This window comes from Gekko japonicus, unplaced genomic scaffold (genome assembly GCF_001447785.1).
Source record: "Gekko japonicus isolate JY-2015 unplaced genomic scaffold, Gekko_japonicus_V1.1 scaffold189, whole genome shotgun sequence".
Lineage (NCBI taxonomy): Eukaryota > Metazoa > Chordata > Lepidosauria > Squamata > Gekkonidae > Gekko > Gekko japonicus.
In genome coordinates this window covers 772,243-796,951 of record NW_015163608.1, presented here as the reverse complement: position 1 = coordinate 796,951, position 24,709 = coordinate 772,243, and the positions used below count along the sequence as shown (strand labels likewise).

Here is a 24,709-nt window from a genome sequence, read left to right as displayed (position 1 = left end):
GGTCTGGAAAGTGGTTCCATAGCCAATTACACGGTTGCTAACTCTGGGTTGGGAAATACCTGTAGATTTGAGGGGTAGAGCCTGGGGAGGGCAGGGTTTGGGGTGGGGAGGGACTTCAGCAGGGTATAATGTCATAGAGTCCACTGGCCAAAGCAGCCATTATCTCCAGGAGAACTGATCTTGGTCATCTGGAGATCAGTTGTAATAGCTGGGAAATTTTCTCTAGGGGAAATTATGTGCTGTGGCTGGGGAACACGGTGATTTCTGGGAGATATCCAGGCCCCACAGGGAGATTGGCAACTCCAGTGACTGTTTAAGGGAAGATTGGGATATGTATTTTACCTCAGGACACATTCAATGACTCCCAGCAGCAACAGCAAACTGTTGAATGTTAGAGGCCATCAGGCCACATATGCAAATGACCTCTGTGTTCCGACTGGCTATGGGGGGAGAGGAACAGCAAACTGTTTGGAATGTTGGAAATGGGACTCAGGCAACGCAGCCAGTGGATAGAGACAGCTTCTGAGTGACACATCATGGAGCTAACTAATTTAGGAGCGTGTAGAATGTTCAGAAAGTGCCACCGCACTTCACAATTATATATAAGGAGAGATGATATAATAACAGCATATTTTAATTAAATACTGAGAACTGTTCAACTCATGATTGAATGGCACACTGGGACCATGTGGTAGAATATGGGGATGGGTTAACATTTGCAAACATTTCATCTGTGTATTACTCCAACCCCATGTGAAGTTTCCATACCACTGGCCTAGGCCATGCAGCACTGTAAAAGTGATTGTCCATCAGATCGGAATGACACAAATATAAGTGCTTGCAAACACAGAATACTCCCATACACAAATGATTTTTAATGGCAATGGAATGGTAGGATGAAGTTTGGGTCCATCCTTGTTACAATGCCCTGCAATTCCTCATCATGTGCAAAGGGGGAACTTTCAGTTTGTGTTTCCTCATTAAGCAATGTGCAACAATAGCAGAGAAGTTCCAAAATAGTAAGTGCAATCAATGCACATCCTGTTCTACCTTCTTAGTGTCACAAACAAAATAACTCTAAGTGGGCAGAGTGCTTGTATCTTTACATATTCCACAATCTGTAACTTTGAATGCATGATTAACTAATGCAGAATCCATCAGTGTTATCAATGCCAGAGTAGTTCTCCTACTATGTTACGAAACATAATAGTTCTTGCAGAAACAATTCTCCCTGGATTCCCCCTGCTTTTATTCCTCTGTGTACTGAACACTGAAAAGCTATCCCCATAAAAGGGAAGGATTAAGAAAGAAATTAACAACAGCAACTAAAAGGAGATAAAAGGGATGGTGAAGCAATGACTTTCTCCTCTGACTGCACTATTTTAGAAGCTATTACTGTAGAATCAGATCTATTTTCACCAATTTCCCAGTGCTGAATCACTAGACAGAGAATAGTGAATGCTGCACAACTTAGTCTTCAGCACTCATTTGAAACTGCACATATCCAACATTATCCATTATCCAGCATTATACACACCCAGCATACACATCAAGCTCCCTTTTACTGAATCATAATGTTGGCCTATCAAGGACAATACTACCTATTTTGCATGGCAGTGGTTCTCCAGTGGCTCAGATAGAAATTTCACATTAACTATTATATGATTCTTTTAACTGGACATGCCCAAGACTGAACCCTCTGTATGCAAAGCAGATGCTCAGCCACTGAGCCATAGCCTCTCCCATTTGTTAGGTACAAGTACATTTATAAACAAAATTAACTTGTCATATCTCTGGTTATATTACATATGCATGGAGTAAAAACAGTCAATTTTTTTATTTACTGTTTTTTGCTTTGCCACACCATTGCCCTTTTTAGTAAACACCTCCTTACTTGCTGGTTGGATAGTGGGCACTGATGTGGCCAAGCCCCAGACACTGTTGACCTATATAGCATGGCGAGTAGAGAGGAGAAGGAATGATTTCATATTCCGTCATCTTCCCTCTGCTCCTTTCTCTAATCTATTTAAACTCTAAAGCAGGCAGCATGGTTTTAGAATAAGGTAGGGCAACTAGAGTTAATTAATGTAAATGCCTTCAGAGTAAGCTTAACAACAAAATTAGGGTTTTTTTGTTTATTTAATTAATGTTTGATTGCTCATCTCTAATAGGGGATCTATTAATATTCAGGAGTCCTGCCTCTTGGGGGAAAATCCTGATATCTATTTGCACCATCAGACACTTACTTTTTAGATACTGCCCTTTTAAATTGACAGTTCCATTTTTGAATTGTATACCTAACTTTTAACTATGGGAGAAAGGCAGCAAAGAATACAGGGAAGGACCAAATATGAAAAGCCTGCTGCTGGAAGTTTTAGTAACATTCCGATTTTGCTGACTTGGTCTTAGAGTGACACATCGTTAAGTTTAAAACACCCCACCCACCCCAGTAGCTGCACTGAAACAGATGGCATGTAAAGTTATGGCAGTGGTCCTATTCATTTCAAGGGGTAATTGAGCAAGAGAACTTCCTACTGGGTTGTTGCTATTTATACATCATTTCTGGATGAGACCAGTTTTTGACCATTTTATTCATATTCCTTGATACTTATCTTCATAAATATTCATGGATGTCAAACAATATATGTGTTCTTATGTCAGGTAAGTCAGACTAAATCTAGAAGTGCAATGGAGGCCAGAGTTCTGACTAAGGGAAATTTACCCTTCATTCAGGAATGTCATTCTCCATTCAGTCTTCTCCCTTTCCTTTGGCATACACATGTCTGGAATGCAACATCCTAGGCAAAATACAATCTATTTTGGAATCTTTTCTCCACTCTCTCAAAAGAAATTGTATCAGGAACAAATTGCATAGCTAAGTGGAACTTGCATGCATTCAATCTTGCATTACTTTTGTATCTCTTTGGTTACTGCAGCAGTGTTCTCATTTAAGCAAAGAATGATTGCTTGCATCAAAGGAAGCTATCAAATTCACACATTTATGGCTGTCATTAGAATTATGGTGAGGTAGGAAAGTCCATTGACTTATCTTGATTTGGTAGACTTAACACCTTATGACGCGTTTAAAAGGAAGATCAATAACAGAACCAGACAATCATAGCAGGGAACAAGCTGATTCAGAAATAAAGACAACATGCAGTCTAACACTGAAATATATATATACCAGCTAAATTGGTACCACAGAGCATGACATCAGAATAAAAACAAAAGTTAAAAAGGGGCTTTATGCAGTTGCATTTGCCTAAAAAGTACAAGTCACTCTGTAGAGAACAAAACAAATGGAACTGCTGGCAAAATTCCAATTGGATTTTGAATATACTGCTGAAATAGACCGATCTTTGAAGACTTAAGATAAGGAATATGACTTTGTCCATGGGCATAAGGATCAGAGGATGTGTTCACCATTTTTTCTCATCTCAAAGAGAGTTAGGTCATGTGATGGACCCAACTAGGATTGCCAGCCAGTGGCGTCTGGGGGGGGGGTCATGGGGGAGGCACCATCAGTCCAACAGCTTTCATCACTTTTAGGAAAAACCTGGAAGTGATGTCATGTCACTCTAGGAATTGCTAGAAGCTCCTAGAGGGATGTGACATCACTTCTGGGCAGGGATGCCAACCTCCAGGTGGGACCTGGGGCTGATCTCCAAACTACAGAAATTGGTTCCCCTGGGGAACTTTGGAGGATGGACTCTTTGGCATTTTACCCTACTGAGGTCCCTGTCCTTTCCAGGTTCTACCCCAAATCACCAGGAGTTTCCCAACCAGGATCTGGCAACCCTACCCCCATATCCTCCACCAGAGGCCCAAGGGGACCTGGCAACCCTACTTCTGAGTTTTCTCAGAAGTGATGTAACCCTGTTGCATTGCCAGTTATTTTTTTAATGTAATTTTTCTCCCACTGGCCCCTGGAGTGGTGCCAGGCAACAGGAGGTGGGGGAGGAAATCGTCTGCGCCCCTAGTGGGTAACTGCAACCCTAGACCCAACACCTGTTTTAATCCTCCCATCATGAAGAAGACTTTAGTTGGAGAAACATAAAATAAAATAAATGTAAATATATATGATTTAAATTAAGTTATGAACTACAATTCGGAACCCCTTTACTAGTGTACTTCCTCCCCCTAAAAAAAATATTTTGGAAACAAATTCTTGTTAACACTTTGCTTGTCGATAGTTGAGAAAATGCATGAGGAGGAATCCAGCAGGAGGACACGTAGCTGCTTGTGTGTGATTTCTTGAAACATGGACTTACCTATGAAATAGGCCAGCAGGATGGCAAGCAAGATTGCTGCAGCGATAGCTGATAAAGCAGCACATTTCCAGCTACAATACTTGGAGGGCTTTTTCAGCTTGAATGCATTTCTGGAGAAAGTATTTCTAGGTAACAATCTGGGAGGTGGTGTGTAAACAGTTCCTGAGGTCAAAGGGTATCCAGGGGAAGAGCTACTGAACAGAGGAGTTGTTCCAGAAGATGTCTTGAATAAGAAATGCCTGAAATGCAGACAAATTGGTCACAGTTAAGAGATGCAGAAGAACAGTAACTCAGCTCTTCAGGATTTTTTTAAAAATGGCAAAGGTGAAGAGAAAAATGTTAGCTGTGAAATAATGTCTGCAATTTTAATCACATGCACAAATGTTCAAGTAAATCCAACTATTTATGTATTTGTTTGAGTACGAAGTGAATCCTGTACTAGAAAGTTAAAGTTGGACATCAATAATAACAACAATCATTTTCCTTTTTGAGCTTACAATGCCAGTCAAAAAAGTGATCTTACCTAAAAGAATCTTACAATGCATCTAATATTTGTACAGAGTAGAGCTCAGGCAACAGGGCCACCAAAACAGGTGAAGTACAAATGTTTGCAGGCCTGGGTTAATCTGGCAGCTTCAGAAGCCTGTCAGTTTCATACCTTTCACAAGCCTTGTTGTTTCAGGATATGTTCCTAAGAAATTTCTTGCCTTACAGAAGTTGCAATTTATGCTGTTGCAGTTCTGTACTAAAAGCTCCAGAGGCAGTGCAACAGTAGTTAATGTTTATGGAAGACAATAGAGGGTGGACACAGTATAGCTTCTTGTTTCAGTTTTTAGAATGTCCTATCTACTTGCCCATAACCACTGGAGAAATGGTGGTCTGGCCAGTCAAACCATTGGGGCAAAAAAGCCCTGAGCAAAATAATTTTTTCTAGCCTGACTCTCAGTACTTTCTAGTTCTGATGACTGGAAGAACAAGACAGCTCACCATTTGCTCTTCAATGAGCTGAGTCTTTCCCATTCCCTAGTGCTGACAGAATGCATGCGCTTGTTAATCATAGTCTACAGCTGCCTTTCTCAGTCTCATCTTTCCCTTACCTATAATCCCTTCTCTGTCTACCAACTTAATTCTTTCCCTTTATTATTCCTTTGCCCCCTTCATCATTTTCTCTCTCTCTCTCTAATCCCCACCTTTCACAGTTATACCTGCTTCTCTTTTCTTGTCTCCATCCCCTACTATTCTTTCTGGTTCTTCTGTCCCTTTTACAGCTTGCCAGAACTGCCGTTTTATTCTATCCTGATTTCTGCAGAATTAAGTTTAGGTGAAAAGTAATCTTCTTGACTGAAAACAGAATAGGTAGTATTACAAGTTAGAGTCATTATTACTTCTGAAGTGGATGTTTTTTACAAGTTTGGTGAGAGCATGTGACTGAGGCACTGCTGTTATTTTGCCTCACCACCAAGCCACTCCCTTTTTCTATTACATGTTTGTCACAGGGACAAGTAGCAGCATACTAATTCCAACCAATTAGCTTGCCTGTGTGCTTTTGATTCTGAAGAGAGACCCAAATATGTGAGGAGGGGAGCCTAGCGGCCCATCATGGCTCTTAGCAGTTCTGACTGCTGATAAAGGAATAGAATGCCATGAATATCAACTACACACCTATTTGCCCTTAAGAGTTAAATTTGTTGGTCAAGTGGTATTGTTAAGAAGTTGATCTCAGTAAGTTTCTGGATTTTCCACAGAGCACAAGGAATTTCACTGACTTCTGCATATCCAAGACTCACATTGAGACTTGCCCTGAGGGCAAATGGAAGGCACAAGAAAAGTAAATAACACATTCAAATTCTGGAATATCAAGTTAATGTGCTTTTGATGGCTTCCCTACTTTGGAGACAAGTAGTCAGGTTCTGTACCAGCTAGAGAGACAAAATATAGTTCAAAAGTCCTACATATATAGCATAGTAAACCTCAGAGTTACAAAACTATGTATCAGAGAGAACATATCATGATTATCTTTACAGATGGAATTCGTAAGAAGTGTCCTTATTACTGATACAGTAAAGCAGGGCTCCCCAATGTTTTGAGCACGCAGGCACCTTTGGTAGCAGAATTCTGGTGGCAGAATTCTGGTGGCAGAATTCTGATGCAAAACGACTGGTAAAGAAGGTGGAGCCAACCACAAAATACATGCGCACACACACACAGGAAGCCCAAGTAAAGCGAGGGAATACTCTGCTGTATAAGTGGAGTGAGACAGAATAGAACTGACAGTGTAGTGGCAGCTGGTGCTTAAGAAAATATGTTTTAAAAAAAATCTGCACAGCCAATTAGACATCCAATGACCAATCAGAAGTTCTGCTGAGTGAGAGTCTTACTGGCCTCAGCCACTTAAAAAAAATACTTTATGGGCTCCAGGAAAGGTGTCAGCACCCATGGGCCCCTTGGCACCCATGAGCACCACATTGGGGAACCCTGCAGTAATGGGTTCAGTAATTTCACAAGGTAGCTCATGTAAAAATAGAAGATGTATAAACAGGAGTTCCTATTCTCTGAAGATAAAACGAATCCCCACTCATCTTTTTAATCATCATTTCATAGGCCCTAGCTGACCACAATTCTCAAACATTGCAATGGGAAACCTTATATTAAAAATTGAAAGCAACTGAAGTATGGGAACACAACAAACATATTACCCTCACAAGAGATTTGTTCATCATCTATTGATGTTTCAAGCTGTAAGATAAATAACATTAAGCTCCATCCTTTAAAAAAAATCACTGTGAGTTTAGCTGCAACTTGATAATATTTAGTAAGGCCCAAGCCAATTAAAAGCACAATTCTACTCTCAATTTATGCCTGCTGGGTGGAACAGAATTATTTTCAAAACCTATTGCACTAATAGAATGCAATGTTATGTCAGCAAAAAGCATATTAGAGCAGCATAGCAATACCATGAATCCAGTAGGCCTCTGCCAGCAGAAAGGGCAGAAATTGGTAGAGGACACAGTATGATGAGAAGAGTAGAAATTAGGATCCTATGCTTGATCAAGGGTCACCAGTGACAATGACACAATGTTACACCTGCGAAGTGGTTTTGTAAGGTAAAACAATCAGTAGAGAGCCCCTAACAAACGCTTTCCCTTTCTACCTTCTCAGCCATAACAGAAGATTTAAAAACAGAAGTGTTTAAATTAATTAATGATAAGGAATTGGAGGTTGGCTGTGAGGCTTTTGCGAGCTATTTCGCAGACAAAGTCTTGTCGCTCTGCCATGACCTTCCTGCCACAGTTGAGACAGTAAGGAATTCGAAGCTCCATGCGCGTCTTCTTGTCAAGTTCTGGATTATTTCAGTCCACTCAGCCTAGAGGAGGTCGACAAATTACTCTCATCTGTTTGCCTGACCACTTGTAGCCTTGATCCATGCCCGTTGTGGCTAATTAAAGCTGGCCGCAATGGGCTATGAGGGGAGATCATCAACAAGTCCCTCTCTGAGGGCTTGTTCCCTACTGCGCTAAAGGAAGCGGTGGTCCACCCTCTCCTAAAAACGTTATCTTTGGATCCAGCTAAATTGGCTAATTACCAGCCGGTATCCAATTTGCCCTACCTGGGCAAATTAATTGAGAGGGCAGTGGCGATTCAGCTGCAGGGGATTTTTTGGATGACACCTCCACATTAGACCCCTTCCAGTCTGGTTTCTGACCAGGCCATGGGACAGAGACGGTCCTGTCGCCCTCACAGATGATCTCCGGAGGCATCCGGATTGGAGTGGTTCGGCAGTGTTGTTGTTAGACCTGTCGGCAGCATTCGACACAGTTGACCATCAACTACTGATCCACCACCTCGCCGACACTGGGATTCAGGGGTTTGCCTTGCAATGGCTCTTCTCGTTCCTCCAGGACCAGAGACAAAGGCTGGCCATTGGGGAAAAGCTATCCGGAAGGCACCCACTGGTTTGCGGAGTGTCCCAAGGAGCAGTGCTTTCCCCAATGCTATTTAACATCTACATGTGCCCCCTTGCCCACATTGCTCGGAGTCATGGACAGGGTTGTCACCAATATGCGGATGACACCCAGCTCTATCTGTTTTTGGACGGCCAGTCAGACTCTAGTCTGGAAGATATGGACTTGGCGTTGAAAGCTGTGACTGGTTGGCTTAGACTGAGTCAACTGAAATTGAATCTGACAAAGACAGAGGTCCTATGCCTGAGTCGGAGCAGTCCAAGGTTAGGGATTCCACTCCTGACCTTCGATGAGGCACCGTTGGTGCCAGCAATGGAGTTTATGAGCTTGGGAGTGCTCCTGATTAGGCAGTTGGTTCCCTTCCTTGAACGCAATGATCGGGCAACAGTGATCCATGCAATAGTCACCTCGAGATTGGACTACTGTAATGCTCTCTACATGGGGTTGCCCTTGTCTCAAATCTGGAAGCTGCAGCTGGTGCAGAATGTAGTGGCCAGGCTGTTGTTGCGTCTCCCTATGCAGGAGCACATCCAGCCTGCGCTAAAAGCACTGCATTGGCTGCCTATAGCATACCGCATTCGGTTCAAGGTGCTGGTTATTACCTTTAAAGTCCTATATGGTCAGGGACCTATCTACCTAAGGGACTGCCTTTACCCACGTTCCCCAGAGGGCTCTAAGATCGGGGTCCCAAAATCATCTGGCCCTTCCAGGCCCAAAAGGTCAGGCTAGCTGTGACGAGGGCCAGGGCCTTCTCAGTGGCAGCCCCGTACAGGTGGAATGAGCTCCTGTATGACATCAGGGCCCTGCGGGACCTTTTACAGTTCCACAGGGCTTGTAAAATGGAGCTCTTCCACCAGGCTTTCGATTAGGGTGCCACCCTTCCAACAACCAGGCCCTGGCCCCAATACCAACACCAACTCAAAATATGATCAATAGCCTGAAAAAACCCAGACTACAGTGGTAGCTGATCACATGGATGTTGTGAACGCCGCCATCGGCTATGAATTATACTAGCACTTTATGATATGTTTTATTCTGTATTGTTTGTGATTGTATTTAAATATGGTGTTTTAACTGTTTTACCATATTGTCTGTAAGATGCCCTGAGCCTGCCTTGGTGGGGAGGGTGGGGTACAATGAGAGGAATAAATAAATAAATAAATAAAACTCTGCACAGTGAACCAGTAGAGAAATTTATATTTCAGAAAAAGGAATACAGTTCACACATCTCAGTACTTGCAACATAGGCTACACCACGCCACCACCACCCCTCAGCATCTAGAGAACTAGGACCATGTAAATGAGAGCTGATATTTGGTGATGGGCATATTCTATAAAAGAATTAATTTGCACAACCAGGGAAGGAAAAAAGGCAGTTGGACAACTTGTCTTCTCAATATCCTACCCCAGAGCTGTTAGAAATCTCAGCTCTCGCCCAGCAATTGGTCCATAGGAAAAAGCACCTACAGGAGTAAGCAATGGCAAGAGGGAAAAGACTTTACTACGAAGTGGGACAACTGTTACATCCTGCACTATGTCCGAAGTATCATAAGAAAAAAATGGGTATCAATATCATCCAAATATCTATGCTCTTTCCAGAATGTATGACAGAAAGTAATGTAATAAGTGCAATGTTACTAAGCAGGTAGAATCAGTCAGTGTGAAAACTACATCTGTTTGTTCCTCTGTCTGTCAAACAGACTTCACCAAGAGGAATAAACAAACCGAACTATAACAGCCAAAACAAAAGGCATCTTGGATCATGCTTTGGTCAGACAGCAACCTGAGTGAAGTGAGGGGTCCATGTGCCTGTCATTCTGACTGCCTATCATAGTTTATTTATTTATGACATTTATGACATTTATACCTCGCCCTCCCTGCAATGCAGGCTCAGGGCGGCTCACAGTCAGTTCCCTCTCAGATGTGCGTGGCTATTCTCAATGTTCCATCAAAACATAATAACCAGTGCTTAAATCCCAGATCTGGGTCTTCACACTGTTTATGCCTGGGTCAGGATGTTTCATGGCCACATTCACTGGGAGACTCCAAACCTCTGCCATGGATCCTTCTGTCTTCTCTTGTGGCTGTGTGCAGAGGGTGTGGGAGATCAGGGTCCTACCTGTAATTGTTGCCCTAAGCTACCCCAAAGGTAAGCTTTGCCTTGTGGAGCCATCATGTGCACATCACTGGGATGGGACTCAAATTTATACCTTTGGTTTCCAATTGTGCAGCTTCTGACCTGGTTTCCATGCAGCTTACATTTGTATTCATCAACTTACTTCAATTGTAGTCTGCCTTTCTCGCTGATACTCAAGGCAGATTATGAAATATCAGAATCAGTTCAAATAAATGCCAAAAACCTTTGTCCAGAGGTCGACCTGGTGCCAGTGACTCCAGACTCGAAGGCCCCACCCAAATATACACCTTGAAGGGAGAGATCCCTCAATGAGGACCCCAAACCAACAGAAAAGAGTGTCTCCAAAGGCCTAGCCACCAAGAACAGGAGAGGGTGAGTGCAAGAAAGAAAAAGGAAGTTTTCCAATCCACTGAGGGATTCCCCGGATCAGCCAGCATGTGAACAGCAGGAGGAAGGAAGGAGAGCCTAAACCAATACAGAAAATTCTCCCCAGAGGAGCAGGTGCGACAAAGGGCAGCTGGGAAGGCTGGACTACCCATCCTGCAAGACGCTGAGGAGGTTGTGAGGAGTTGGGGTGGACTGTTGATGGAGGAAGTAGAGAGTGGGAGAGCTCAGTGGCCACCCTTCTCTGACGAGGATGAAGTTCTCAAGCTGGCGGGCAGGGTGGGGCTCAGGTGGGGTGAATTATATGGGGAAGCAAATGCAGGCGGGGGAAGAACAGCTCACAACTCTATGCTGGAGGGTAAAGCCAGAGAGAGATCCGACACGGACCCCCAGTAGAGCTCGAGAAGGAGGAAGAGGACTTCGGGTGAACTCATAACCCCCTCTCCTTCCCATTCTGAGGTCTTGCATTCCAACTTCCCTTGAGAAATTGAACCCTGGAGTTGAAGACCTTAGGCAGCCAAGCCTTGACAACCCCCTATAAACAATACAATAGGACTAAGATTACAGAACTGGAAAACAATACAAACAAAAAACTGCCTCAGGTGACAATAATTGTTCAAGGCATTGCTAGCTCCTTGTGAGCTTGCTGACATACACATTCTTCCTTAATCATATGACTCTGCCTTGTAAAAACTTGTTCTCTTTGCACAGACACCAATATATACATCTTATGTCCTACCGCTAGGAATCAAAGACTTCATAGACAGGGTGTGGGGAACTGGTCTATGTTTCTGTATGTACTCCACTCCAATACCTTTGCCTGATGGCTGTGACTAAAATGGCAGCTCTTCATTCCCTGTCTGGCTCTGACACTTTTGCTGAAAAATGGAGTGATTGTTTGTGGCTTGCTGCTGTTTCAGTTGCCAGGAGATTAAAAACCCTTCCAGGGGAATCTTGGAGCTTGTGGATCCAACTACAGGTTACTGCCATTTAGGTATGGCTAGCCTCACTCGGGGGGGGGGGAGATATAGAGTGGATTCTTTGTGGGTGAATACTTGTACCTTGGGTCTATTAGGGATATGTGGTGGTAACTGGATAGGGCATCATCCTCATGGTGTTCTGCTGTCCTGGCACATTGATTAGTACTTTCTGTGCATGAGTAATATGGAGGAATCATCAGTATTCAACATCGTGATTCGTGGGTGTTGGTGAAGACCATCTTTTAGTGTTGCTACATTGGCATCTGTTTCTATAGCTATTGTGCTGTTAACTCTGTTGCCATGAATGCACAAAATAAATAATGATTAGCCCTGGCATGGTGGTTGCCTGGCAGGACTATGGAAATATATGTCTGATCAGAAGTGATAGAAATGTAAGAACATTTTATGATATAAATATATACAAGTGTACTTTTGAGGTACTACCTATGTATTTATGGAGGGAAGGAAATCTTGGGGATCTTCTTACCTGCTACATAAGATCTGGAATGAGCTCTGGTTTCTCTTCCTGTTGTAAGTATTTGATGCTGGGTGCAGCTGAGCCACAAATCATTTCACAAGAGCCAAACCGGGCTTGGCTCTTAGCCCATATTGCTCTGTTATCTCGGGGAACTTTTACACTTACCCGCCGGCCCACATTGGGCCACTGGGGGGAACCCCATCCCCAAAGTGCCAGGTATGCGGAGACATACCCGGCACGATGACATCACCCGGAAGTAATGTCATCATACCGGGCACATTGTGTGTGGGGGGGATGCTCTAGTATTCGAGGGAAAATGCTATGGTTTTTCCTCGAATGGTAGTGATTCCACCCCCAACATGCCCAACGTGATAACGTCACTTCCGGGTAACGTCATGCGCGTGAGAGAGAGAACTCCCGGAGACAGCCCTGGACTCCCCCGCTATTAAACTGGCAAGACTTGGCAACCCTAAGCTGACACCAAAGTGAAGGGAACATTTTCATTATTCTAATTTGTAGTGGAAATTATAAGAAATGTGACAAGTTGTAGAATCCAGGAGGTAAATCTAATCTGTTGTGGTGAATGCCATTTAGATCTCCTGCCTCATGGACCAAATTAACTTGGACTATCTCTTCTACATACTCACAGATACAAGTTTATTTATTTACTTCCTTTAAACCTTGCTTTTTCCCCCATGGGTACCCATAGGGTAGACCATTAGATACTTGGATTTTCAAAAGGCTTTTGACAAGGTACCTCAACTCACCAAAGCCACCTGAGTGAGTTTAGGAGCCATGGGATCGGAGGATGGGTCCCCTTATGAATTAAAAACTGGTTAAATGACAGGTATCAGAGACAAGGAATAAATGGACAGTTCTCTCAATGGAAGGAAGGAAGTGATGGAGTCCAGCATGGATCAGTATTGGGGGCGGAGCTATTAAATTTGTTCATAAATGACTTGGAACTGGGGGTGTAGTACCCAAATTTGCAAATGACACAAAATTATTCTGTTAACTGTGAAAAGATCCAGAAGGATTTCTACAAACTGAGTAAGTGGGCAACAATCTGGTCGATAAAATTCAATGTAGGAACAAAAAATAAAAATAAAAAATTCCACCTTTAAGTATGTACTAATAGTAAACTGGCTGAGACTGAAAGAGACCTTAGGGGTCATAGGTGATAGCTCAATGAAAATGTCAATCCAGTGTGCCACAGCAATGAAAAAGGCAAACTCTGTGCTGGGGATTATAAGAAAAGGGTTTGAAAATTTTAAAAAATTATAATGCCTCTGCATAGATCTATGGTGTGGACATCGCCATACCTCCAAAAGGACATTGCAAACCTGGAAAAAGTACACAAGAGGGCAATCAAGATGATTAAGGGGTCGAGCAACTTTCCTGTGTGGAAATCCTGAAGAGTCTGGTACTGTTCAGTTTAGAAAAGAGACGACTGGGGGTGAGGAACATGACAGAGGCGTATAAAATTATGCACAGGGTAGAGAGAGTAGACATAGAGAACTTCTCCTCTCTCCCAAAATACTTGAACTCCAAAGCATCTAATGAAGTTTATGGGTAGTAGTTTCAGAACAGACAAAAAGAAATGCTACTTTACTTGACTAGTTTTAAAATGTGGAATTTGATGTCAGAGAGTGTGATGATTGTTGGAGTGAGCAACTCAGCATGCCTGGACATTGGATGCTACATCACTCTAAATATGTATAGGTGTTGAATGGGATGCCTCTCTTTTTCTTAACTTGGGAGCTGCCCTTTGATCCATCCTCTCTCTCACTCACTTTTGTCTTCTCACTCTCTCTCTACATGTCCTTCCATGGAGAAACATGTCTCTGCAGGTCTCTCCTGTAGATACAAGGCCCTCATACTCCCACACACATAATGTGGGACAAGCTGGCCATTTATGATAAGGAAAGTACTCTTTAGATTAGGCTTCTTTGGCCCCGGTCACACGGGCCGGATATCGCGGGGGGGGGGAGGCGTGGCTAATTGCCCCGGCACAGTTTGATCCGTGATTACGCGATCAGACTCGCCGGCGGCACACCATTGGTCATTTTCTTGGCGCCGGTGGGTAAACGAGGGACCGGAGGGGAATGCCGCGCGCCGGCACGATCACAACACGGGGATCTGGAGGCAGCCCATGGCAAACGTTTACTAGTACCTTGGAGGTACTAGTTTTTTCACTCACATTGTCGGCAGTAAGCCACGGGTGCGCTCCACTTCCCAGATGTTGGGGTGTAATCACGCCCGGATAATCTACCCACCATCCGTGCCTCTCCCATGGCAACTTTGCCGTGTGACCGGGGCCTTTCTCTCCTTTCGACTTCAACCTGAATGTGAACTGGATCTATCTGAATAAATGTAAGTTTAACTTTTTTGCAATATACTTCTTGGGAGATTTATTTACTGTCTCAGTATCATGCTACTATGACGAGGAAAAGCTCTGCTACATTAACCAAATATCCCAACAGTGATGACCAAAGGTATAGACAGATTTAAAAGGAATTAGACAGATTCATGGAAGATAGGTCTATCAGTGACTACAAGCCATCTATATATCTAATTCTCAATAGTCCCTACAGATATTTATTTCTGCAAACAGAGGGCACACTCTCCCCCAACAGTTTTTTCTACAGACTCATAGAACTCTGTGGTTCTGCAGAAAAAAGTTTAAAAAGAAAACTCAGGGAGCGTTGAATTCCACACCTAATACCTTTTGAAATGGCCACTGCAGGGATCTGCTCCAGGCCCTGCCACATGGACAGTGAGAGATAGACTGGCTGATAGCCAGAGAGAGACAGAGACAGAGAGTGATAATGAGTGGGGGAAGAGGGGAGGACATCTGAGCTTCTCAGCCCTACCTCTTTTGCTGTGGGCTCCAACATCCTCTTAAAACTTTCTTGGAGGGGAGGCTTCTAACTGTTTATCCCCCTCCACCAGCTCAAAAAAGACCAACTGGCTGAGAGTGAGTGAGAGAGAGACACACAGAGAGAGAAAGAGATGATGGGTGGGGGAAGAGGGGAGGAAGCAACAGCAGAACTGGAGCTGGGATTGGGGAGGATTCCTTGCTGCCACTCACCCATCTCCAACAGTGCTTTTCCTGCAGTAAAAAGGACTGCTCGAAAGCCAGTCGTGCAGTATGAATAGCTAAATAGCAGGGGGAAGTTTTAAAAGGACATCTGAGCCTGCAACTGCAAAGCCTTGCAAATGGGAGAGAAAGGTCATTCTCACCCCAATCTCTGTAGCTGCAGGCTCTGCTATCCTTTAAAACCATTCTCTCCAGCTTCCAACTGCTTCCCACACACACACCAGCTTGGGCACTGCTTCTTACCACTGCTTCTCTCTTTTGACAGACTAGAAGCCAGAGGGAAGTTATAAAAGGACAGCTGAGGCATCATTAATAGGTGGGTGGGCACAGTGACTGAGAGGTAGGGGGCAGGTGGAGAGGAGGCAGGATTTCTTCCAACCACTGTCACACCACCTTTTAAAATGTTCCTTGGCAACTCTGACAGACAAATAAACTACCAAAGACAGCTGTGCTGTGGGTGAATGTGGATTCATCTCAGGCTGAAGAAGACTGGAGCCCTGCAACCACACAGTTCTGCAAGGCAAGAGATTGAACAAGCAAAGGTGCCTCAGGCTGATCCACTGATAAACCAATGGCCATTTAAACAACTACTTTTGGCAACGGCACTCAGAAGGAGAGAGGTACAGGACACCTGTAGAACCTCAAGACTGCAGTGCCCAGTAAGGCAATGTTTGAAATCTCTCCTCACATAAATAAAGTGATTGTAATTCCCAGGCAAACTCCTCTTTGAAGCCAACTTCAGTCGGCTGGCTGACTACGTCCAAGGGAACTGAGCAAGGCTAGATGGCTCTCTTTCCAGTATTCAATAAAGAAAAGGAAAAAGGGGAAAACAAAGGGAAAAAGGATAAAGTGGGCTCCAACTGTCACTCCCTTCCTTTCGCAGAAGGCTTTCACAGAGCTACCTCCTCTATTAAAAGGGCATCTCTCAGAACAACTGAAAGAATCTTTACCTCTTTTGTCAGAAACAGCAATCCCTCATTAGTAACATAAAGAACGATACAATGCCAAAAGTACCTCAAAAAAGAGGACAACCTTCCAAAATGAGAAAATCTAAAAACTAACAAATCAGTTACTACAAGAAAACCACAAACAGTAACCAACTATACTATGAAAAAGACAATAATTTGGAACATTTTGTTGTGGGTCCCCACTTGTGTTAACTAAAGGCAACGTCTACATTCAGAGGCGGTAAACATTAGAATACAGGTGCCAGAAGGCAATATCAGGGGAATATCTTGACCTCTAAGCCCTGTTGTTGCCCCTCCAGAGTACCTGGCTAGCCACTGTGTGGGAACAGGATGCTGGACAAGATGGACCACTGGTCTGATACAGCAAGGCTTTTCTTATGTTCTTATGGCCCAAAACAACACACATAATTTTCCTCTCTGCCATTTTACTCTTACATCAACCCTGTGAGGTAGGTTAGGCTACATATGTGACTAGACCAAGATACACAGAAAGCTTCCACAACAGAGTACAGATTTGAACATGGAGTTTCCTAGATCCTAGTCAGACACTCTAACTGTACACCATATTAGGTCTCAGTTATACAAGGGTTAGTTTATGGAGAATATGGGAGGACTACTGCTGTACAGTAAGAAATGCAGAACCTTAAATAAATATTTTGGTAAAGTACTGGAATTGTTAGGAAAAATAGTTCTGATTAATAGAAGAAGGAAAAAACCCTGACACGCACAAACACACCTGCATATTCTCCACACATGCTCTGCATGCTACATTGCTTACAGTCTCTTCAGAAGAACATATAAATAGGGTTCCCAAGTCGGATCGGCGCCGAAGCGGGGGACTCCAGTGCTGCTCCAGGAGTGTGTGCGCATGCGTGATGCGCACGCACGCCGCAACCCCATCACCTGGAAGTGATGCAACCATGCCGGGCATGCTGGGGGCGGGGTTTTCCCTCTGATGACCGTGGCCCTGCCCCCAGCGTGCCCGGCGTGGTTGCGTCACTTCCGGGTGCCGTGCATGTCGTGTGCTTTGGGGGTGGGGTTCCCCCCGGGGCCCAATCCGCCGGTGGCAGGGAACGGGCCTCTGGGGCGGTGGTTTCCCCGCCCCCCGGGGTGACTTGGCAAGCCTACATATAAAAGATGCAATATAAAGAAGGTTACTTGCACATAAACACTAGGAAATTGTGCAACAACATGTTTGAATGATTGTTCCTCAAGACTAGGTACTGTTTCATGTACATATGTACATCACTTTATGATTGCAGTAATGACAACTTGTATGAATGGGCCATCATAAATACAATACCGCAGATAGCATTTCCTCAGCATCCAGTGTAATCTCAAACACAATACTTCACAATTAAGTCAGCTCACATGTTCCACTGCTGGTCATCAAGTTAAATGTTGATTATTCATGACCAAGTCTAGAACAAAAGGAAGCAAGGTAAGCTTGGATTGTAAAGTACCATTCTGTCATTGTAGTGTCAGCTCCTCCAATGGAATGGTATTTTCATCTGCAAAGAAGGGGACAGAAATTTTGGCTGATCCCCCCTCCTGTGGTAAATTTCCATGCCCTCTCCACACTGTTCTAGGGTTCACTGACCCACAGGAGCACAATTTCAAGGAGATCAGAAGTCTGCAGTGAGAAAGAGGGAAGCATGGAAATTGCCTTCCAGTAGTGCGAGTCTGTTCATGTTGCTTAGAATCCAGGAAAAATCATGGTGGCATACAGACTCAGTGCCTGTATGGGGCTCTCATGAAAATGAAAAACAAACAAAACACCAGTTTGTTCATGACAAGAATAAGCCTGATTTGTCCTATGGTTTGTGTGTTCACTTCTCCCTTCCCTGTGAATGGAACCAAGAGTGAAGACTTCCCAGCCTGAGAGCACACAGGAGCACAATTTCAAGGAGATCAGAAGTCTGCAATGAGAAAGAGGGAAGCATGGAAATTGCCTTCCAGTAGTGCGAGTCTGTTCATGTTGCTTAGAATCCAGGAAAAATCATGGTGGCATACAGACTCAGTGCCTGTATGGGGCTCTCATGAAAATGAAAAACAAACAAAACACCAGTTTGTTCATGACAAGAATAAGCCTGACTTGTCCTATGGTTTGTGTGTTCACTTCTCCCTTCCCTGTGAATGGAACCAAGAGTGAAGACTTCCCAGCCTGAGAGAATTGAGGCTTTTTAACAAATTGCAATTTATTTCTTTTCCTACTCATCTAGGTTCTAAAACAGGGCTGAACCCTGGTTTAAAAGGTAAGCACGAAACACATTAACATCACAACAAACTGCAGTATCTTTCGAACTAGCAAGTCCTCAATCTTAGCTGTAAATATGAAGGAATGAAGAAGTGGATATGGAGCCAACATGTGGGCTACTTCCATATGAAGATAGTTCTCTGTGTAGCTCTCATTGCAGCTGTGATTGCAAAGGCAACAGAGCATTCATTCAGCTGTTTTCCCCACATTTTGTTTCAACTCCCCCAGCCACCATCCCTCCCCCCTCTACTGGACGGCTTTAAAAAAAAATCTAAAATATCTGGATTGCTTTACTGTTGTAATGATGTACTGCCATGATCTTCTAGATCCCAGTATTCATTTTTTTAAAAGTAGGACTCATGCCCTTTTGGTTGCCAAGTTATAAGAGGAGATGCAACTTCCCTCTTATAAGTCAGCAATGAACAGGGCTTGTGACTTACCTTTTCTTTAAATAAAAGCTGGGAACTAGTAGATGGTGGCAATAGATGTTATAATGCTATTAGCACTTTCTGGGGGTTTTTTTTGGGGGGGAATGGTGGGTGCAGAAGTTGAGGCAAGGAAAATCACACTGATGTGGGAGGCACTCCTCCACTCCGTCTGTAAAGGCCCTTTGTCTTCAGTCTTTTCAAAAAAGATTGTACCAAGCCAAGTTTGGAAAGATTGCAGTAAAGAGGAAGAAAACACAGAGGCAGGATGAATAGAGGACATTACATGGATGCTCCTGAAAACAGTGCTGCTGTAAGGAAGCCAAGGCAAATCAAAACATTTGTGTGGAAACAGCCATAGATGCAGTAATTGTGTTCAAATATTACCAGTCATTGGAATAATTGTCTTTGTTTCCTGGCATTAAGATAAGTCCATCGCTTTTCTTCAGAATTCAATGTCTACTGTTGATAATTAGCACTACAGATAGAAAGGTATGGTTAGAGTAGAATACATCAGATTAGAAGTCATAATGGAAGATGGGAGTCAATCTGTGTAACAGCACACTGAAAAAGAATACCAAGTGTGAGTCATGCTCTCTGCTGAAGCTGTAGCTACGGCACCTGTTTTTGCTTTATGGAAGAGAGACGGGATTGAAAATTTGTTGGATATTAGGCAAAAGCTTGGCTGACCACATTATTAACCACACTCTTCACTAAAATTGTCTGTCCATGAATAAGCTCTCTGCAGACAGAAGCTTGTGGTGGGTTAGAAAATACAAGTACTGTCAGAGAGTGAGAAATCATAATAAGCAGGAGACTGAACAGCAAAACCTATCTAGATTTATACTGGGAAACAGGAAAGAAAACAAAGTTATCATTCTATTCAAGTAGTAATACTATTATCTTAGAACATTAAGTGTATTTAAATTTTGAACAAAGATAAAGTTCTAGAAATAGACACCTATTGCTATCATTTTGTTTTTGATTTCATTTCACATTTCATTTGTTTTCACAGAATTTTACAATATTGAGCTGACACACTGTTTTCATTAGAAAGTTCACTTTGGCCTGGTGCAGAGTTAACAACTTCTCTTGACCAACCAGGAGTTTAAAATCAGGAGTTATACAAGTAAAGGGTGTTTCTTCTTCCACAATCCACTACACTCAAGAATTATTCGCCCCTTCATGGGAAGGGGAAGGATGGAGGTTAGAGAAGGGAGCTCAGAGGAGTTAACAGAAAACATCACCATGACTACATTTTGCTTTAATGAAATTTGCTCAGATTATACACACACATACACAAGCACGCACATTTATAATCTAGCTTTCTCACTGAGACTTAAAGTGGATTTTTGTTGTTGTTCAGTCGCACAGTCGAGTCCGACTCTTCGTGACCCCATGGGCCAGGCCAGTAAAGTGGATTACACAGTATAAAAATCAATACAATTAACAGGATGGGACATCCTATAAACTATGCAACAGGATGTCAGTTGCTGATATCTGAAACCAAGCAGAAATCTGAGAACAGAGCTGAACCAAAGCATTGACATGATATATGATGCAGAAATTACATAATAAGATCATACAGCAACAGACAGTATATACTATACATAGTACTACAGACTGCTGTCCCTGTCCCTTTACCAAAGCATCTTTTCGAAATATTTCCTGACTTATAGTTACATTACCTGTGTAAAAAAGCCCTCAGGAATAATTCAGTTTTGCATATTTTGCAGAATGCCAGGAGAATGGGAGCCTTCTTGACCTCAGGCAGGCCATTCTATAAGGATGTGTGTGTACAGACAGTGGTTGATTTTGCCCATTTAAAGGTTGGCATCTGTAATAGGCCATGTTTAGATGAGCAAAGGTGTCATGGTGCAGCACAGGGAGAGAGGTGGTCCTGCAGATATGAGGGACAAAGGCCATTAAGGGCTTTGTATGTGATAGCCAATACTTTGAATTGAAGCTGGTAAATGATGGACAGCCCATGGAGTGATTGCAAAATGGTAGTAATGTGCATGTTCTGCCTAGCTCCTGGTAGTAACTATGCTGAGGCACTTTATACCAACTGGAGTCTCCGAATTGACTTTGAGGGAGACCTAATATTGTGCAATACAATAGTCTAGTCTTGATATTACCATGGTATGGATCCAGATAGCCAGTCTGGCCATGTCAAAGCAGGAAGCCATCTTATGGGCTAGAATGAGTTTCAAGAAAACATTTTTTGTAGCTGTGTTAACTTGCTCCTCCGGCAGTAGTGTTGATCCTGAGTAACACTCATGCTCTTAACCAAGTCAGCAAAAGTCAGCTGAATCATACTGAAAAGTGGGAAGCATAATGTACTTCAAGATTCCCAACCAGCATTATCTCTGTCTTGTCAGGATTTAGTTTCAGTTTGTTCATTCTTATCCAATTAACCATAGCAGACAGGCAGCAATTCAAGTCCCTTCACCATATCACCTGGAGATTTGGATAAGGAGATACAGAGCTGGGTGTCATCAGCATACTGATGCCTGCTTGCCCTGAGCCTGCTTGCCTCTGTTTTTCTTTCCCTTTATTGACTGAACCACCTAGTAATGTGTTTTCTTCTTTGCTGAAGAACTCTGGCTGTCCCACCCTGTCACAAGACAATATTTTGGCTGTTGGCTCAGCCCAGGAACCGAGGGAAGGAACTTAAACAAATTAAATGGCACTCTAGGCGATTTGAAATTCAAAAATAACAAAATACTTTATTGAACATAGGCTGCGGTCACACGGAACAGTAGCCACGCTACTGAGACGGATGATAGGCGGATTTTCCGGGCGTGATCACACTGCAACATCAGGGAAGCGTAGAGCTCCTATGGCGAACCCGAGGCTTCCCTCCGAAGATGCGCACTTAAAAACTAGTACCTCCGAGGTACTAGTTTCCGGTAACCGCGGGGCAAGGGCAGGCATCTGATCGCGTTTCTGGTGGCATCCGGCGCCCGCCCATGTCCCCTCGCAAAAAGGTGTGTCCCCCCACCCCACGGTTCCCTTCCCAGCAGCGCCATTCTCTTCTAGCGCAATTCAGATGAAGAGGAAAGAAGAGCAGACGAGTCCTTGTGGGGGAGGGGGAGAGAGAGCTTTGCACCAGCCAGCCCCCCCCAGCCCCTTCCTGTGATGAGCAACGCCGGCATCACCTCCTGGGCAAGGCACGAGTGCCGGGGGCGATGGGGGGGTGACGACGACGTGGGGACTCAAGGGAAAGGCCATGGAGCAGGCAGGGGGTTCGTGGGTGGGGTACGACATGCAAAAAGGTTTTTTTCAAGTCTCCACGGGATGCGCACAAGCACCCAATGGCGCATGCACACACTTCAGTTTAAAACCAAAACACAGCCCAGTTTGCCTCGCCGTGCTGCTTCTTTGCCCTGTGTGATCGGCACCTCCCCCCTAACCACGGGACCTCAACGGGACCTCGAAGGGACATCTGATCGTGCAGTCATGCGTTAGTTTGCTCCGGGGCAAACAGCCATGCTTCCACCCCGCATTTTCCGGCCCGTGTGACCGGAGCCATAGAAGGGAAAGGTGAAGTTAATTCAGGGATTGATTATTTCCAAGGTAACTCAATATTACTCTGTTGTAAGCCACCCTAAGTCCTACCTGTAGGGAAGGGTGGCCTAGAAAATCTAATTAAATAAATAAATAAATAACTGAGGTAAAGATGCACAGACTTTAGTTCTTATGTTTCAGGCTAATGAGAGTTTCTTAAGCTATTCAGTTATTTAAATCTTTATGTCGAGAGGCTTTTGTTCTAGTGTTTTCTGAACACTCCAGTACACTTTCTTTGAGTATTCACTGACTCTTTTAGTTTCCAGAAGGCTGATAACTCTTTCCAGTACCCAAACCCCTTCTCTTGAAACACCAGAACCCGTCTTGAGTTTTTGACTGACTCTTGAGGTCTCTAAAGGCAGTTTCTAAGCACACCAGACCAGGGATCTCTTCACTCTTCAGAGCTAACTCCCTGTTTCTGGGTAGGGAAATTCTCCTCTCACTAGAAGATCTATCCCCTTTCTTTGGCCCGAATGGGAGTCCAAACTTCCTTGCCAACTTTCCCCCAGTGTTAAACTGTGTTAAACTGCTCTCAGCTAAGGCTGAAATCAGACTGTCAGTATTCAACTCAGTCAAGGCAGAAATTTGACTGACTCTCTCCTCAGCATGAAGCTCTCTCAAGGCTTTCTCCGCTCAGCTGATGCCAACCAATTAGATTGCTTGGAGCAGCCTGTCACTCAAAGCCCTCTGTTTCTGTGAAGAATTAACCCTTCACAGACATTTAGTTGTTTGTACAGCACTTCTAAGCTTCTTAAAAGTGCAGTCCATCACAACAACCAACCCCCAAACTATGAATGATTTGTTTTAAGAGCTTTACTTAGAGACTGAAAAGCATGGGGGATAGAATTGTGTCCTGTGGCGTAGAACACCACAGGATAAGTCCCACACTGATCATAACTAGTCTCCAATGGCAAACCTTTGGTCCATGAGGAATGATCTGAACCAATCCAATGCACATCCTCTGATACCTACTTCTTCCTCCAAATGCCTCAACAAGATGACATGGTCCACCACATTAAGGTAGCAGATAAATATGGTAGAGCAACATTCCAATGGAGGTTGTCACTAAAGCCACCAGGGCCATCTTATGCGTATATTATAGTAACTCTCCTAATATGGTGTGATTGTATTCAACACAGTTGCTCAAAGACAAACTGCCTAAGGCTGAATGTGTCTGTGACTGGCACAAGGTCACCTTTACCCTGGTCAACTTTCAAGGAGGTGGGACCTATGAAGCTATTACCAAAGCATATTCCCCAAAAGGAAGCACATTAAGGCAATAAGGAAAAAAAGTATTTCCCTAGAATTCCAAATAAACAGCCTCTCAAAGAAATACCCATAATGTCCAATATTTTCATGCTGGTCAGCCAGAAATAAGTAAGCAGGTGTGCACTTCCCCCCCTACGAGGAAAAAATGTTATGCACTAAGCAGCCTTTGTTCAATAATTAATTAAAGTATGAAATGGAAGATTAGAATTCTATTTCAAGTGCATGTCTCCAGATAGATAAACATATGTGCAAACTAACTGTAAGTACAAACATATGGAGCTGCATCTCCTTTGTCCACACAAGCATATGCCTTGGACACAGCTAGGCACAACTCACTGTTTCAGGATGCTTGCTGGCCTGCAGCATACAATCAATATTCAAGTAACTGTTCATGGTTTAGTAGCCAAGGAAACGCCATTAGGCAAGGGAAACAATCATTTAGAATCAACACATAAATATCATCATGACACTTAGTATCTACTCAAGCACATTTCTGAAGCCTTTCAAGAACAACCAAGTTTCCAAGGAAGCATTATCTAAAATGAGGTGCACCAAGTCTCCAACAGCTCATCATTTCTCAAGTGCTGGCTTCTTAGAAATTTTAGAAATGCAAGTGTTAAGTCAGACTGTCATGTGTGGTGCCTTGAGTTCCAGAATAGCTTGTCACTGCCTTCTTGAATCTCGTAACACAGATGCTGTTGGACACACTGAAGCACAGTATTTGAAAACTGCCTGACAGGGAAAGTAGCATGTTAAAACTAAAAGGCAGGTGCCAGCCTTGAGGCACCTTGTTCTGTCAAACCATTAAACTGAACGTAAGGGATATATGTGTCCAGGAGGCTGTGCTTGGGGGGGGGGGGCCCCAAACCCTTAAAAAAGGTCAAGGAAAATGAATGACACACATTTTT

The 24,709-nt window shown here is 43.6% G+C and overlaps 1 protein-coding gene across 1 annotated transcript in view; it reads right to left on the bottom strand.

The window, feature by feature from the left end:
- The window catches only part of TENM2 (teneurin transmembrane protein 2), a 618,318-nt gene that overhangs the window by 367,527 nt on the left and 226,082 nt on the right, over window positions 1-24,709 (bottom strand). The window contains exon 5 of the mRNA XM_015407305.1: window positions 4,272-4,510. Coding sequence (XP_015262791.1) covers window positions 4,272-4,510 — 239 coding nt within the window. The remainder of the gene's footprint in view (window positions 1-4,271; window positions 4,511-24,709) is intronic.